The 14,014-nt window shown below is 35.5% G+C and overlaps 1 protein-coding gene across 1 annotated transcript in view; it reads right to left on the bottom strand.

The window, feature by feature from the left end:
- Positions 1 to 2,112: 2,112 nt before the first annotated feature.
- Positions 2,113 to 14,014, bottom strand: part of Tspan13 (tetraspanin 13) — a 30,896-nt gene continuing 18,994 nt past the window's right edge. Inside the window, exons 2-6 of the mRNA XM_046463648.2 lie at positions 9,316 to 9,483; positions 8,560 to 8,640; positions 7,842 to 7,955; positions 6,420 to 6,533; positions 2,113 to 3,175 (exon numbers count right to left, since the gene is read on the bottom strand). Coding sequence (XP_046319604.1) covers positions 3,101 to 3,175; positions 6,420 to 6,533; positions 7,842 to 7,955; positions 8,560 to 8,640; positions 9,316 to 9,483 — 552 coding nt within the window. The 3' untranslated portion in view covers positions 2,113 to 3,100. The remainder of the gene's footprint in view (positions 3,176 to 6,419; positions 6,534 to 7,841; positions 7,956 to 8,559; positions 8,641 to 9,315; positions 9,484 to 14,014) is intronic.

The raw sequence follows: 14,014 nt of genomic DNA, 5'->3' as shown, positions 1-14,014 counted from the left end.
TTAACTTTCCTCTCACCTCTAAAAACAAAATTCATATGTAAGTGATCATATTTGTACAATAACAATGCATACTTTTCTCCTAAAAATTACTAAATGTGATTCTTTTTCAGTGCTTTTTCAGCTAAAAAAGCAAGAGGTTTAGTGTATTTGGTGCATTTTCAAAAGAGGGTACAAACTCAAACAGAGTTAAATATTTAGAAGAATTCTAGGAGGAGGTTTTGGCTCAAGGAAACTAAGAACTAAATGCCACACTTCTGGTTTCCTTCCCGTATTTGAAAGATTCCAGTCAACAGCATATTATTAAGGTTGGACATGCAGAACTGGTTCTCATACCAAACACATTGGTGCTCAGATAACAGAGTATCTGAGACAAATTTTATCCACAATAAGCTCAAACTTTAGAAATTACAGCCAAACCTTACTTTCTTCTTTTGTATTAGCATTATTTTCTTTAGCTAAAATTTCACCTTCAACATCAAGACTAACTGGAGTAAATAAATGTTCTAGGGAACATTCCTGTAAATGGAAAAATATAAACAGGGAATCAGAGAAATTTTTTAAAGTAGTTCCTTCTTAAAGAAATGTGATATTTGGAAGAAAGGAAATGTAAGGTCTTGGGTCTGCCTTACAGCTGTTTGTTGCAATTCGAGAACAGACCTGAAATATGCCCTCCTCTGACACTGTGTTTTAGGTTGTGTTTTTATACAAACAGCAGTGACCCTCCTGCAATCCTGGGATCAGCCTGAAACTGCTTTTGCACTGGTTCCGGAGGGGCTATGCGGGGCCATGCAGGACCATAATGGACTCTGAATGGACATGTTCAGAGGTCTTTCCCAGTGGATGTTATGAGACACTGTAGAATGAGAGCAGTGTTGATACAAAAGACACAAACAGATCACAAGAGACATGAATGAAAGAGGTGGTAATCAATCCATCACCTTCAGATCTGCCTGAAAGAAGAGAAAGCCAGATTCATTTAACAGGGCTGCCCCAGCGCTTGAAAACTTCTTGAGTGACTAATCATCAGTTATTTATTACCCACTCTTATAATCCTATAGTTACAAGTTCCAAAGATTCATCCTAGCAAGACAAGAAAGCTCACACCTATAATCCCAGCAATTCTTCAGATTGCAAAGAATCACAAATTCAAGGCCAGCCTAAGGATCTTAGTGAGGCCATGTCTCAATTAAAAAATAAAAGGGACTGGGGATATAGCTCAGTAGTAAAGAGTCCCTGGGTTCAGTACAGGGTGGGGGAGAGGGGATTAACCTATCAAGACCCTAATTTTTAAGTGTGTTGATCCAAACAAAGCACTTACAATCAGAGCACAAACCATGGTCTGGGCTGGTTTTTCTCTGCAATAGACTTTTCCCACATATAATCATGTGTACCAAGAGAAGCATTATATTAGGAAATTCCAGAACTTTATAGAATTTTGAAAAGAAACAAGACAAATAGGAAAATACAGAACACCTTAAAGGAAGACAAAACTAAAAAACCTCCCTTCATGTGTCACTTAGGATATCTTCCTACAGTATATGTGGACTCATATGAGGGGGTGCCCACAGCTTAAGATGACATTATAGAAATAGCACAGTTCTGTTTTCTTGGAAGATTAGGTAATGCTGCAGTCATGGGAATGGCATACCTATAAAATGCTGCAAAATGCTACAGACCAACCATTTACCATCTTTCTTCGTCTAAAACCTATCAAGGCAATTACTAAAAAAGTATTACATGCTATCCAGAATGCAAGCCAAGAAAGTGTGAAGTTAAAAGGGATAGGAACTTATGTATTTTTCCCAAATAAATAAAAATGACTTCTCTTAAAAAACAAAAAGGTCTTAAAAAAAAAAAAAGGAAGAAAGAAAAATATCTTTCTCGGCATGCAGAAAATATTAACCATTGAAATATTTCAAGAAAAGATTTGGGGATAACTACCAACAGACACTCGTGCTGAAAGTTCATTCCCAAGGCTTGATTGTGTATGAAAATAGCAACATCCAGCTCTAAGTATGCCAAAGGGAACCTAAAACAAATAATTCTACCAAACTTAATTCTTTATCAATTTTTCCATTACCTCCTTTTAATTTAAACATGCATACACAAAGAAAGGTTTCCATCTTTTAATTTTCAACATAATATACAGGGACTACGACACCATTTTAAGTTCAAATTAGGGGAAATATCACACTCAAATATGCTTTGATTTGACAAGTTGCTGTTACAATACTGAGAAGTTTCATGAAAAAGTTATTTAACAATTTTTAAGATAATCAAATATCTTTTTGCTACATGGGCCAATGCAGTAATAGTAATTTGTTTAAAAATGCAGTATTTTGCACTTCAAATTATTAAAAAAGAATATCAAGATCATATATGTTCTGAATTATTCAAACTCATTCCATTTTTAAAAGATGAAAGTAAACATTCTACATTAAACATTTCATGAGACCACTTCTCCTTTGCACTTACACATAAAAGTCAAAAACTAAAGCACAATTGCCTAAAGACATAGCTATATCTAGAATACACTGGTGTAATCATTAAAGACTACTGGAACTAAATTATCACTTTTATATCAACACTTTTCACCACAACACGTCTTTCCTAAAAAGACAAAAAATCTTGGGATTTAGATTTCCCTTATTGAACTGAACATAACAGAATCTCTTACATTCTGGCTTTATAATAAGCTTCAACTCCTTCCAGTAGGAACTATCTACACAGCACAGTGCTACATACAATTATTCCAGTGAGATGTGTATTTAGTTTCACAATATGATCAACACAGTAGTGCCATACAAAGTTTTCTGCAGGTAAAAATGCTAGGAAAGGCCACGGTGGACAGTGCCAGACACTGAGTACAGTAGATTACAGGTACCACTGAGGGCCAGAGGAGACCACAGATTTCAGTCTTTGTTCAGCAATGGAAAAAGAATAACATCTACAGAAACATAAGAATAAAAATATATAATTCCACTGTTGATAATGCAATTTTCCAGATACTGTTTCTTTTGTTAAATGGGCAAACTAGCTTTACTTCAAATTAGAGAAAGTGAATACAATCAGAATACGAAAGATTTTCCTTGTTTCCTCATCAAAGGAATGCACTAGGGTTAGCGCGAGGATCTTTCTGGTTCCTGTATCTGTAAGTCAGCCAAACCCCCAGGATCTGGAATTAAAAAAAAAAGAAAACAAAAGTTATGTTTGCATATATATGTTCTATTTATCAATAAAATAACTCTGAAACCTGAATAACTTTGCTTTTTTGTTTGTTCAAAAGAAGAAATTTCTATTTCTTTTTTTCAAATGAAGTAAACCAAATGAGAAGCCGTAAAACAAATTAAAGTATGAACACTGGGGTAGGCCACACGATTGTTGCCCAAAGGCATGCACATCAGGAGCCCCAGAACCTGGGAATATGTTCCTTCCCAGGGTAACAGGGACTTCACAGATGTGACTGAATTAGAGAGAATAACCTGATAAGCTCAATGATGCAATTGCAGGGGCTTTCATAAGAGGGAAGCAGGAAGGACAAAGTCAGAAATACAGAAAGAAGGCAGCCCGAGAACAAAGCAAGGAAGCAAAAGGATGCTACAGTTCTAGCTTTAAAGACAGAATATTAAGCTTCAACTTTTCTTTTTTATCTACTTTTTTAATAATAGGAAAATGTTAATTTTTCACTCTAGAGGGGAATTAAAATAGAATTTATAAAACACACACATATAATGTATTAACCATATATTTCATATATATATATATATAACATACATGTTTTATATATATATATATATATATATACACCACATATACAAAAATGAGATTCATACATTATCTGTACATTTTCCACATTCACAAAAAAAATATCAAAACAAGAAAAGCCTTTCTAGGAATAAAAATCAAAGTTCTAAACCATATAGGAAAAGGCAATAGATTTAACTACAATAAAAGAAAAATTTTCTGTAAGAAGAAACAGAAACAATAACAACAAAAAGTTAGGTAAATGCCAAAGGAACTGAAAGCAGAACAAAGCAAAGCAATGCAAGAAACAAAGTGGAGGCTAGAGAGGAATTAGTGGAAGGCATAGAGTGAGAAAGGGAGGTAGGAGGGGTATGAAGTGGGGAGCAGGCAGGAGGAGCCCAGTTTAAGGCCCAGCCTGTCCTATGCTCACCACAAACATTCCACCCCAAGTTCCCCTCTGAGACTCTGAGGAAAAATATCCCCTGTTTTGCATAGACTATTTTTGAGTTTGTTACATGCAGCTCAAAGAGTCTCAATTAGACAAAAAAGTAAATAAGCAAGTCACAAAAGAAATACAGCCAAAAAAAAAAAAAAAAAACCACATACGGATATATGGTCAAATTCAGTAGTCACTTTTTCAAAAGAAAAATATGGAATTGCAATACCTTTTTAAAAAAAAAAATTATCAAAGTGTCAAAAAAATTTTATAATGAAAATACCTAGTTAGTGCTTGAACCAAAAGTTGATACTCTTCCCAGAAATCTATTAAAACAATATAGTAGTCACCAAAAACCTTTTAAAAATCCCAACACTGGATTATATTTGATGTCTAGAAATATCATCACAGGGCAAAAGATAGGATACAGAAAAACATTTTGTACAAGATGACCATGGCATTATTTATTATACTGACATATTAAAGGAAAAATTAAGCAAACTTGTTAAGTTACACCCATACAAAAGACTCAGGATTTTTCTGATATTCTTTAAAGATACATGTTCACTCTTACAAACAGCCTACCATAGTTCTATAGCTACATATTCAACCTTAATTAAAAGAATTACTGGGTACATGTAATTCTGTTATCTGTTTAAAACAGGAATAAGACATAGTCATTTCATAATAGCAATAATAGGAGTCCCACCATCTTTTTATAATGGGCCATTGTGAGTATACACACACACACACACACACACACACACACACATCCCCATTTTAAAAAGTGAGGGGACAAAAGCACAAAATGATTAAGAAACTTATCCAAAGCCACACAACTAATAAGCAGCTGCTCTAGGGTTTCCAACCCAAATAATGCAGCTCCTAAGTTCATTCCTTAACCATGTGCTCCAGAGTGATAGACCGACAAAGCTAACCCAAAGGTTTGCTGCTACAAATAAATATCCTATATATTTGTTTCATATAATTATCTCCATAAAATACTAGAAGTGAAATTTATGAGTTAATTTTTTTTTTAAAAAATTAATCTTTATGTCAACTCAGAAGCATCTTTATGTGCACAGGGCTAGGAAGATAATTCAGTGGGAAGAGCACTTGCCTAGCATATTCAACCCTGGGTTGAATTTCCAGTACCACCAAAGGAAAAAAAAAGAAAGAAAGAAAAACTTGTGCACAGATATTGAGAGTTTAAAAGAAAAGACACTGAGCATACATCTATAGTCCCAGTTACTTAGAGGGCTAAGCCATGAGGACTGCGTGAGCCTAGGAGTTCAAGGCTAGGTTGAGCAACATAATGAGACCCTATCCCAAAAATATAAATTAAATAAATTGAATTTAAAAATTAAAAAGGGAGCTGAAGTTGTGGCTCAGTAGTATAGCACTTGCTTAGCATGTGTGAGGCACTTGGTTCGATCCTCAGCACCACAAATAAATAAATGAATAAAAAAAGGTCCATCAACTTCTAAAAAAATATTGGAAAAAAAAAGAAAATGCTTTAAAAACTAAAAAGGGCTGATGATGATTCAGTATCCAGTTACATGAGTAATGTATGAAACCTCACTCTAGCACCATAAAAAAAGAAAAAGAAGAATTATAAATAAATTTTCTTTAGAAAACACTAAGGAAATAATATTATTTAAAAATTATCAAATAATATTTTTGTGGTTTTTCTTATAGACATTTATACTATATAAAAGTTATAATTAGTATGGATATATTAATATAGTAAAAACATATATTCATGAAGAATTAATAACAGAGACAACTATAAGTTTTGGAAAGCCAGGACCATAGGAGAATGGAGGGTAAAGTTGCAAGGCAATTTTTCAAAGCATTCCTTTAGATATATATTTTTACATATATACATATTTATACACACATAATTATATATTAAATAATATAAATATGCAACCTATTCCAAAATTAATTTAAAATTGAAATTTATCATGCAAAGAAGAGACCCTAGAGATAATTCAGTCTATTCAGACTTATCTTATTTGCCCATTAAATTTTACATAATGGAAAATAGATGAGATATTTTACACTGTCATAAAGTTAAGGCTAGATTGATGGGATATTCTGATTCCAAGCCAGGGGTCCTTTGTTACATTGTAAAAATCAATTGGCCCACAGTAAGGTGCAATACCATATTCTCTTAACATACAAAACAGGACTCCCTATGACAAGAGGGAGAAAATACTGAGGATTTTGCACATACCTCTGTAAAACTGAAAAAGAGGCCAATGCCACCCACAAATCTCAAAACTTCTCCAGCATATTCTCCTATTATTGGAGCACAAAGCGAGCACTTGTGGCTGCTTTGAAGACAGCTCTGCATCAATTAAAGAAAAGACATGTTATTTCAAACTACATTTATAAAGAGCATATACAAAATGCACACGCACACTAATTTAGGGTCTGGGCATGTTACATGTCTGGGCATTGGTGTTTTAGTAGTATGCAAATTTTTAAGATAGTCTCCTCTCGTACATTTGGAAGCCCTGTATTTGCTTCCCCCCTGTGACTGGGACTTGAGAACAAGATGGGGGAAACACTCCCACATTTAGGCTGCATTCTATAATACTACTGCTTAACAGAAGGAAGAGAGAAAAGAGAGTAGTTCTGTATTTCCTCACCTTGGAAGTGTATAGCCGGCTAAGAACCCCACTTTAATATAGATCATTCTTCTTCTCCTGTCCTGATATGCTTTAAAAACCACATTATTTATATACCTCCTCTAAATGTCTAAGACTGATCATACAGTGCTCTTTTACAACATGTTGAAGGAACAGTCAAATAAGAAAGAATTAGGAGTGATAAACCAAAGCTTGTTTATCTGACGGGGCCCTGGAATATTCAGCATTCTCAGGATTTTGAGAACAGGCAAATGCTACAAAATGTATATGAAATACGATAGTTATATGTAAAGCAATTTTGAAATACAATTTAGCACCAGTGTTTTGGGAGGGGCTCAGACCCCGGAAGTAAGGTTCGGGGCTCAGCAGGTAGAAGATATAAAACTCAATTAGGACAGTAGACATGCTTTATTCAGAGGTGGCAACATCCTCCAGCCTATAGCTAGTTCCATTTTTCCCCAGTCAGTTCCCGTTAGCCCCTCAGTTTTTTCATAGGCCCCTTTTATATGCAGGTCAAACAAAGAAGGCACACTGCCAACAGGTTACATAAGTGGGAGCATGCTCACAAGCAAAATGTCTATGACCTTGAGTATATACGCTGATTCAGAGTGTTTGTGGCCTAGACTAGACAAGCTCCATCACTTATGATTATTAAAAGCCACTGTCAGTTTCATCTCATATTGAGGTGGCAATAAAAGTCTTTCCCAGCCATGTCCAACTGTCCAGGGACATAGACTGGATTCACCAGGGTTGTCTGGTAGCAGAACTGACAGGCACCTCCATGACCATAACATAGCTGGTTCCCAGCCCTGGGTATACACTAAAAACACCAACCTGCCAGAAGCTTCAGTAAGGAAGCCTAACTATAATCATTTGGGGCTTGCCTCGATAATCAGAAAATCTATTTTTTATGACAATTATTATTCATTTGTATATAATGAATTTATACACACACACACACACACACACACACACTTTATATATACTGTAAACTTTGGACTTACAGCCAGACAGGTATCATTTGGGTTAAAACTTCGGAACCCACAGCAGTTTAAATTTCTCTGGATGTCATTTCGAGCACTTGCTGTATTGTTCCAACCAACCTCCAGAAGCTGACTCTAGGAAATGCATTTAATATGCATTAAAATGTGTCATCTCTGCATCAATGTGTAAAGCTAGAGCCCAGCGCTTTTAGTATTGAGTGTATATAAAATACCCTACAAGACCATCAAAACTTTTCAAAAACTAAAGCGCTATTTCTACGAATGAAGAAGTCTTAATTTTCACATGCAAGTTAAAAGAAGCACTTGCTTCAAAGGCATAATTCTGAATGTAATGAGATAGAGTTTCTGTTGTTCCAAGACAGAAACCCATATTTCTCTACAAATTAGAGCTTGAAAAGAGTAGTTGCTAGAACTGAACCACAAATATTTTGGAGCAAATGTTTCACTACAAAGTGGTGGGTAAAGGCTAGATAAACATGCTTTAACAGTGTTAAATTTTACCCAGTGAGATATAAGGATACAAAATGCAACACACCTCCTGGTATCGTCAACTCTAATCAGTCCCACTCACACAATCAGGAACAGGAAAGCACAGCTCTCCAGAGTGAAATAGCATTCTGGGCAAGAAGAAATGCTTTACACTCCAACCATTTCTCCCCCCTTTTTCATACTCAGACTAAATAGTATAATAAAGTAGCAGGAAAAAGTATTTGCTTACCTGTTGCTCCTGGTTCAGGGCTAAACAAGCACAAGAGACGGAAAACTGAACAATAAATACAAGAAGGAGAATAATCATATACTGAAAGTTAAATGTTAAGGACATTTCTGAATACTCTTAAAATAGCATTAATCAGTGGGTACTGGCACACTTTAAAATGCACTGGCAGCAGTTCACCCAAAAAATAAAACAAATGGTGCTTTGAGAAAGTTCGAGGATATGTATACAGAAAAATAAAATTGATGATTATATAAATAAAAACACTTCTATCAGAATTTTATCCAAATTAAACAAAAAGTTTTACATACATGAAACAGAAAACAAATATAGACTAACACATATAAGCTTTCTTAATTTTTGTCTAAAACATAAAACACATAAGCTTCCTTAATTTGTCTAAAACATACGCTGTTAAATTCTCAAACATTGTATTATATTGGAAAAAACCTAGAGGTTCACCGAATCACTTCAATTTAACTAAATTAGCAATACATAAGTAAGATTATAATGAACTTGCAGAATACGGTCCAAAGCGACAAGGAGTGAGTGGGGACATGTAAACATACAATAACTTAACCCTCAGAAATGTTCCTAATATAGGTAGAACAAATGTGCACCAAGCTTCCTGGGAGTTGCTTTCTGCCAATTAATAATTTTCTAATAATGACATTATGTTAGCTGTAGTCATCAAAATAGTAATCAATAATAAGAGCGCAACCCAACTGGTGTACAAGTCCCAATTTTAAAAAAGGATACAAAAAATAGCAACACCTGATGATGTTTCACAGCTCCGATCAGCCCCACTAATGCAATCAGAAACAAGAAGATGCCCACTGCAATGACCACGCCAACCACTCGGAGACTGGAAATCAGCCCGAAGCCAATGCCCCAAGCAGCAATTCCAATAAGCAACAGACTAACCAACTGCAAAAAAAAAAAAAAAAAAAAAAAAAAAAAAAGGAGGGGGGCACAGGGAGGAGAGAGAGAGAAGGGAGAAAATGTCAATTTTCATAATATCAACATTTTTAAGGTTAATTAGATTTTATTATCTTTCAAATAATTGCTAATATTCAGTACATGGTCCCTCAGTATCCACAGGAGATTGGTCCCAGGAACCCCCCCCAAAGATACCAAAACCTAAGGATCCTCTATTTTCATATATAATGGTGTGGTAATTTTATATAACCTCTGAACACACTCTGGTATACTTTGAATCATCTCTAAGTAATACTTGATACAATATAAATGCTATATAAATAATTGTTATAGTGTACTGTTAGAGGAATAATGACAAGAAAAATGTTTGCCCAAGATGCAATTTGTTTTCTGAATATTCCTGATCCACAGCTGACTGAATATGGAGGGATGACTGTCCTAGAAGACATACAAAGGGTTTCAGTGGATATTGTTTAAATAAATTATATTAATTCTCAATATGTTTTAGACTAACAATAATCTATAATAGTAACAGGGAGCCTCAGAAGTCACCTGATTTACTTAAACCTAAACACCTGCTACCTAAGTTTATGAAGTAACGACATACATAATACTCCTAGACGTCAATATACCTCAGTCCAGTGTAATCATGACTTCACATGGAACTTGCTAACTGGACTATATCCCTCTCCGCCCTCCCAGCTCCCTAAAGACTGACTGAATCTCTCCCTCCTTTGGCAATGTACTTTCCTTGAGTTTGGTTAGACTGTTTCCATTACTACACTCAACATTGTTTCCAAGCCTCTCTCCAGGAGTAAGGTCACTTCAGAATAACGTCCCATGTTTACCCTCCATGTATTTCCAGAGCTCATCAAAGGCCCTGATCCCTGGGGAACACTTAAAAGTTGCTCCTAGAACTGTCACTGAAACGAAATGCTTTAGATATACATAAGAATTTATAGAGACAGGCAGAAAATGCTTAAATCTCCAAAAGGATGAAAAGCATGTAAGATATTTTCAGCTACTTAGAATGAAACAGCATTCTGAGCAACAAGAAATTATTTTATACTTGAATCACCAGGTAAAGAGGTTGAACACATGTCTAATTGATTTGAACCTGTAAAATTCAAAGTTACAGTCATTTCTTTAAAATAACAAAGGCTAACTGATAGAAGATGGGCTTCATCAGGTATCAGGGAAGAGATGGAAAAGGGTTGAAGAGCAGGAAACCTGAGCAAGCACCTTCCATGTACTTGTCATCAACCACGTACTGGAGCAATGGTGATGAGTTAATACCAAGTTTGAAGGAATCAAAATATTAAAAAATATATTTTGAAGCACTACTTAAAGGCCTGATAGAGTCTGTTTAGAAATATAAAAATTACCACTTAGTCAATGGATCTTTTTCTGCTCAAATGCAGAACTTTCATATGTAAAATACTGATTTATTAGACAAATTATACAACTACTGGTCTATTTAGCAAAAGTGCTAAATACTGTACATTTATTTGTATTTTAATCCAAAATTGTAATTTTGTATTTTTGCCATATAGGAACAACTTGAGAATAAAAGAAAGCATCTGTAACATGATAAAATCAAGCTTCGGAGCTACAGACTTGGTGGTCTCCACTGCAGCAGGCACACACACAAAGCATTCATTTTTAGAGGAACAGGGGAGTCAAAAAGTTCTCACAAACTTTGGCACTCCAGAAATTTGTCTAGTGCCTTCCTCAACTGCTCCTTATCAGCAGGCCCATTTGCTTCTGTTTCATTTTTATCATCCCCACCCGTCTTCTCACAACTTTAAACAATTTGGGATGGAGAAAAAGTCCTCCGCCCCTTCACAAGTGAGCTTATTTTTGACTTTGTGATTTCCAAATATACCATATTTCCTTTCACGAGGTGTAAAAGGCAGAAGCCTGAAGGAGGTGTGAAGGAAGAAGGGCTGGAGATGCTGGGACGGGCCTCGCCTTCAGGAGGTGACAGGGCTATGCTTAGCATCTTGGTACCAAACAAGGGAGATGGTCAAAACTTGCACATATTTGGGTAGCTTCGCAGTTATAGATCTCCAGATAAATAGAAGAAGCAGGAGGAGATATCTATGTTTATATCTAATTGTCAAGAGAATATGAGAAAGGGAGAGACAGAGGTAGAGAAATTTTGAAGAATTGGCTCATACGATTGTCAGGACTGGCAAGTCAGCAATTTGTAGGGTAGGCCAGCAGGGTAGAAACTCAGAATTTCTTCTTCCTCAGGAAACCTCAAAGGTTGCTTTTAAGGTTTCCCACCAATTGGATGAGGCCTACCAACACTGATTACAAATGTCAGTAGTACCTACAAAATGCCTTCAGAGCAATCTCCAGAGTAGGCTTTAAACAAACAAGTGGGCACCAGAGCCTATCTACAAGCTGACACATAAAATTAACCATCCCTTGGCTGGGGCTGTAGATGGAGGTAGAGTGCTTGCCTCGAATATGTGAGGCACTGGGTTTGATCCTCAGCACCACATAAAGATAAATAAATAAAGATATTGTTCATCTACAACAACAACAACAACAAAAAAAAAACAATTAAAAAAAAAAAAGAATTAATCATCCCTCTGGACAATAGAGTCCTGGATGCTTTATTTACAAGTTCAATTAAATTCATGAACTACTAACTCTTTATTTCATAGACCACCACTTTATTTTTCATCTTAGTCTTGGAGACAAAAAAAATAAATAAATCAGAAATATGAATAATCTGATATCAAAAAATGTTCTAATGCCATAGAATCCTTTGGAAAACCATACAAAATCCCTACTATGTAAGTGAAATTCTTAAACATTAAAAATATTAAAGGTTAAATATTCTTAAATGCTAAATTAAAAGCCAATTATTCATCAACAAATAGCATATACCAATTGTGTTCTAAACGCCAGAGACCAAACATCCCAACTACAACAGGAGTCAGCAGTTTCTCTTCAAATGGCAGGAGATTCAGTATTTGGCTTTGCAGATCATATGGTCCCTGCCATAACTATTCCATTTTGCTACTGTATGCAAATAATATTGTATGCAAGCTGAGACAATACATAAATGAATAAAAAGGGTTATATTCCAATAACATTCTATTTTTAAACACTGAAAATTGAATTCACATAATTTTCATGTATCACCAGTTTTTTCCACCCATTAAAAGTGTAAAACTGTTCTTTGCTAATATGCTATTTAAAAAAAAAAGTAGGCAGTAGAATAGATTTGGCCCAAAGGTCAGCACTTTGAAAATGAAAAATTACAATGGTACTAAGACTAATTGTTACATCACACATTTTTTTAAATGGGTCAGAATATAGGACAATAATCTCCTCCCCTCCCCCCACAAAAAAATCCAGATAAATAGGTGAAAGACTACAAGAGTGAGAAAGTAGAGAGTAAACCAAAAAAAAAAAAAAAAAAAAAGCCCACTGTGAATATTATCTTATGTAGTAAAAGAATGAACACTATTTATATGGCAAAAGATGTGACTAAATTAAGGATCTTAAAAGGAGGAGATTATCCTGCATTATCAGATGGGCCCTCAATGTCACTGAAAGATTCTCCCTCAGGGTCTTCAAAGGCAGCCTCACCCTGCCAGTACCTTGTCAGACTTCTGTTTTCCAAAACTATGAGAAAATACATTTCTGGTGTTATAAGGTTTGTGATAATTTGCCCCAACAGCTCTAGGAAAGAAATACAAAACAATTTTCACCTTGGAGTTGGACAAGTCAGGAACCTCTGTGACAGAAACTGTCTGATATTTTACTATCAATGTGATCCCAACTATATGGCCATGTTGAAATACTCCAGTATCTGTCAGCATCCTCCCCATTAACCAAACCTTTGAAACCAACAGCAGCATTTCAGCAAATGAGAAATCTGGTCAATTCTCACTTAATGGCCAACTAACAGGCTCATTAATGAGAAACTACTCCCCTCACCACTTTTTTTTTTTTTTTTTTTTAAGAGTCAGGGTCTTGAATGTTGCCCAGGCTGGCCCCAACCTCCTGGACTCAGCCTCCCCAAGACCTAAGACGTAGCCCTATAGCATCTTGCTCTGTAAAATTAATTTTTTTCAACCAAGGGTGGAGGGGAGTACTAGTCCAGTTCTCTGATTAGGCAGTATGCTATTATTAAAATGTTATCTAGAACATTCACAAGGATCTCTGCTCTGATTCCCCCCACTCACCCCCAACAATAGAGAAAAGAAGAAGGTGTTCCCTTCTTTAACTGTGTAGGCATTCCTCACCAAGGTGATTCTGCTGTTTCTTCAACAGGTTTTAGTACATCCTCATTACTCCTACCAGGCAATCTTTCAAAACCATTGAAGATTCCTATCATTGCTTGAATAAATTACCACAAATGCAGTGACTTAAAACAACACCGATTTATTCTCTACAGTTCCAGAGGTCAAAAGACCTGGAGAGGTTAACATTGTTATATCAGTCAGGCTGCACTTCTTCAGAAAGTTCCAGGAGAAATCTGTTTTCTACCCTTTCT

This window comes from Marmota monax, unplaced genomic scaffold (genome assembly GCF_021218885.2).
Source record: "Marmota monax isolate L192 unplaced genomic scaffold, Marmota_monax_Labrador192_F-V1.1 WCK01_AAM20220418_F8-fsc00057, whole genome shotgun sequence".
Classification (NCBI taxonomy): Eukaryota; Metazoa; Chordata; class Mammalia; order Rodentia; family Sciuridae; genus Marmota; species Marmota monax.
The sequence above is the reverse complement of the archived record's forward strand: the minus strand, read 5'-3'. Positions and strand labels throughout refer to the sequence as shown.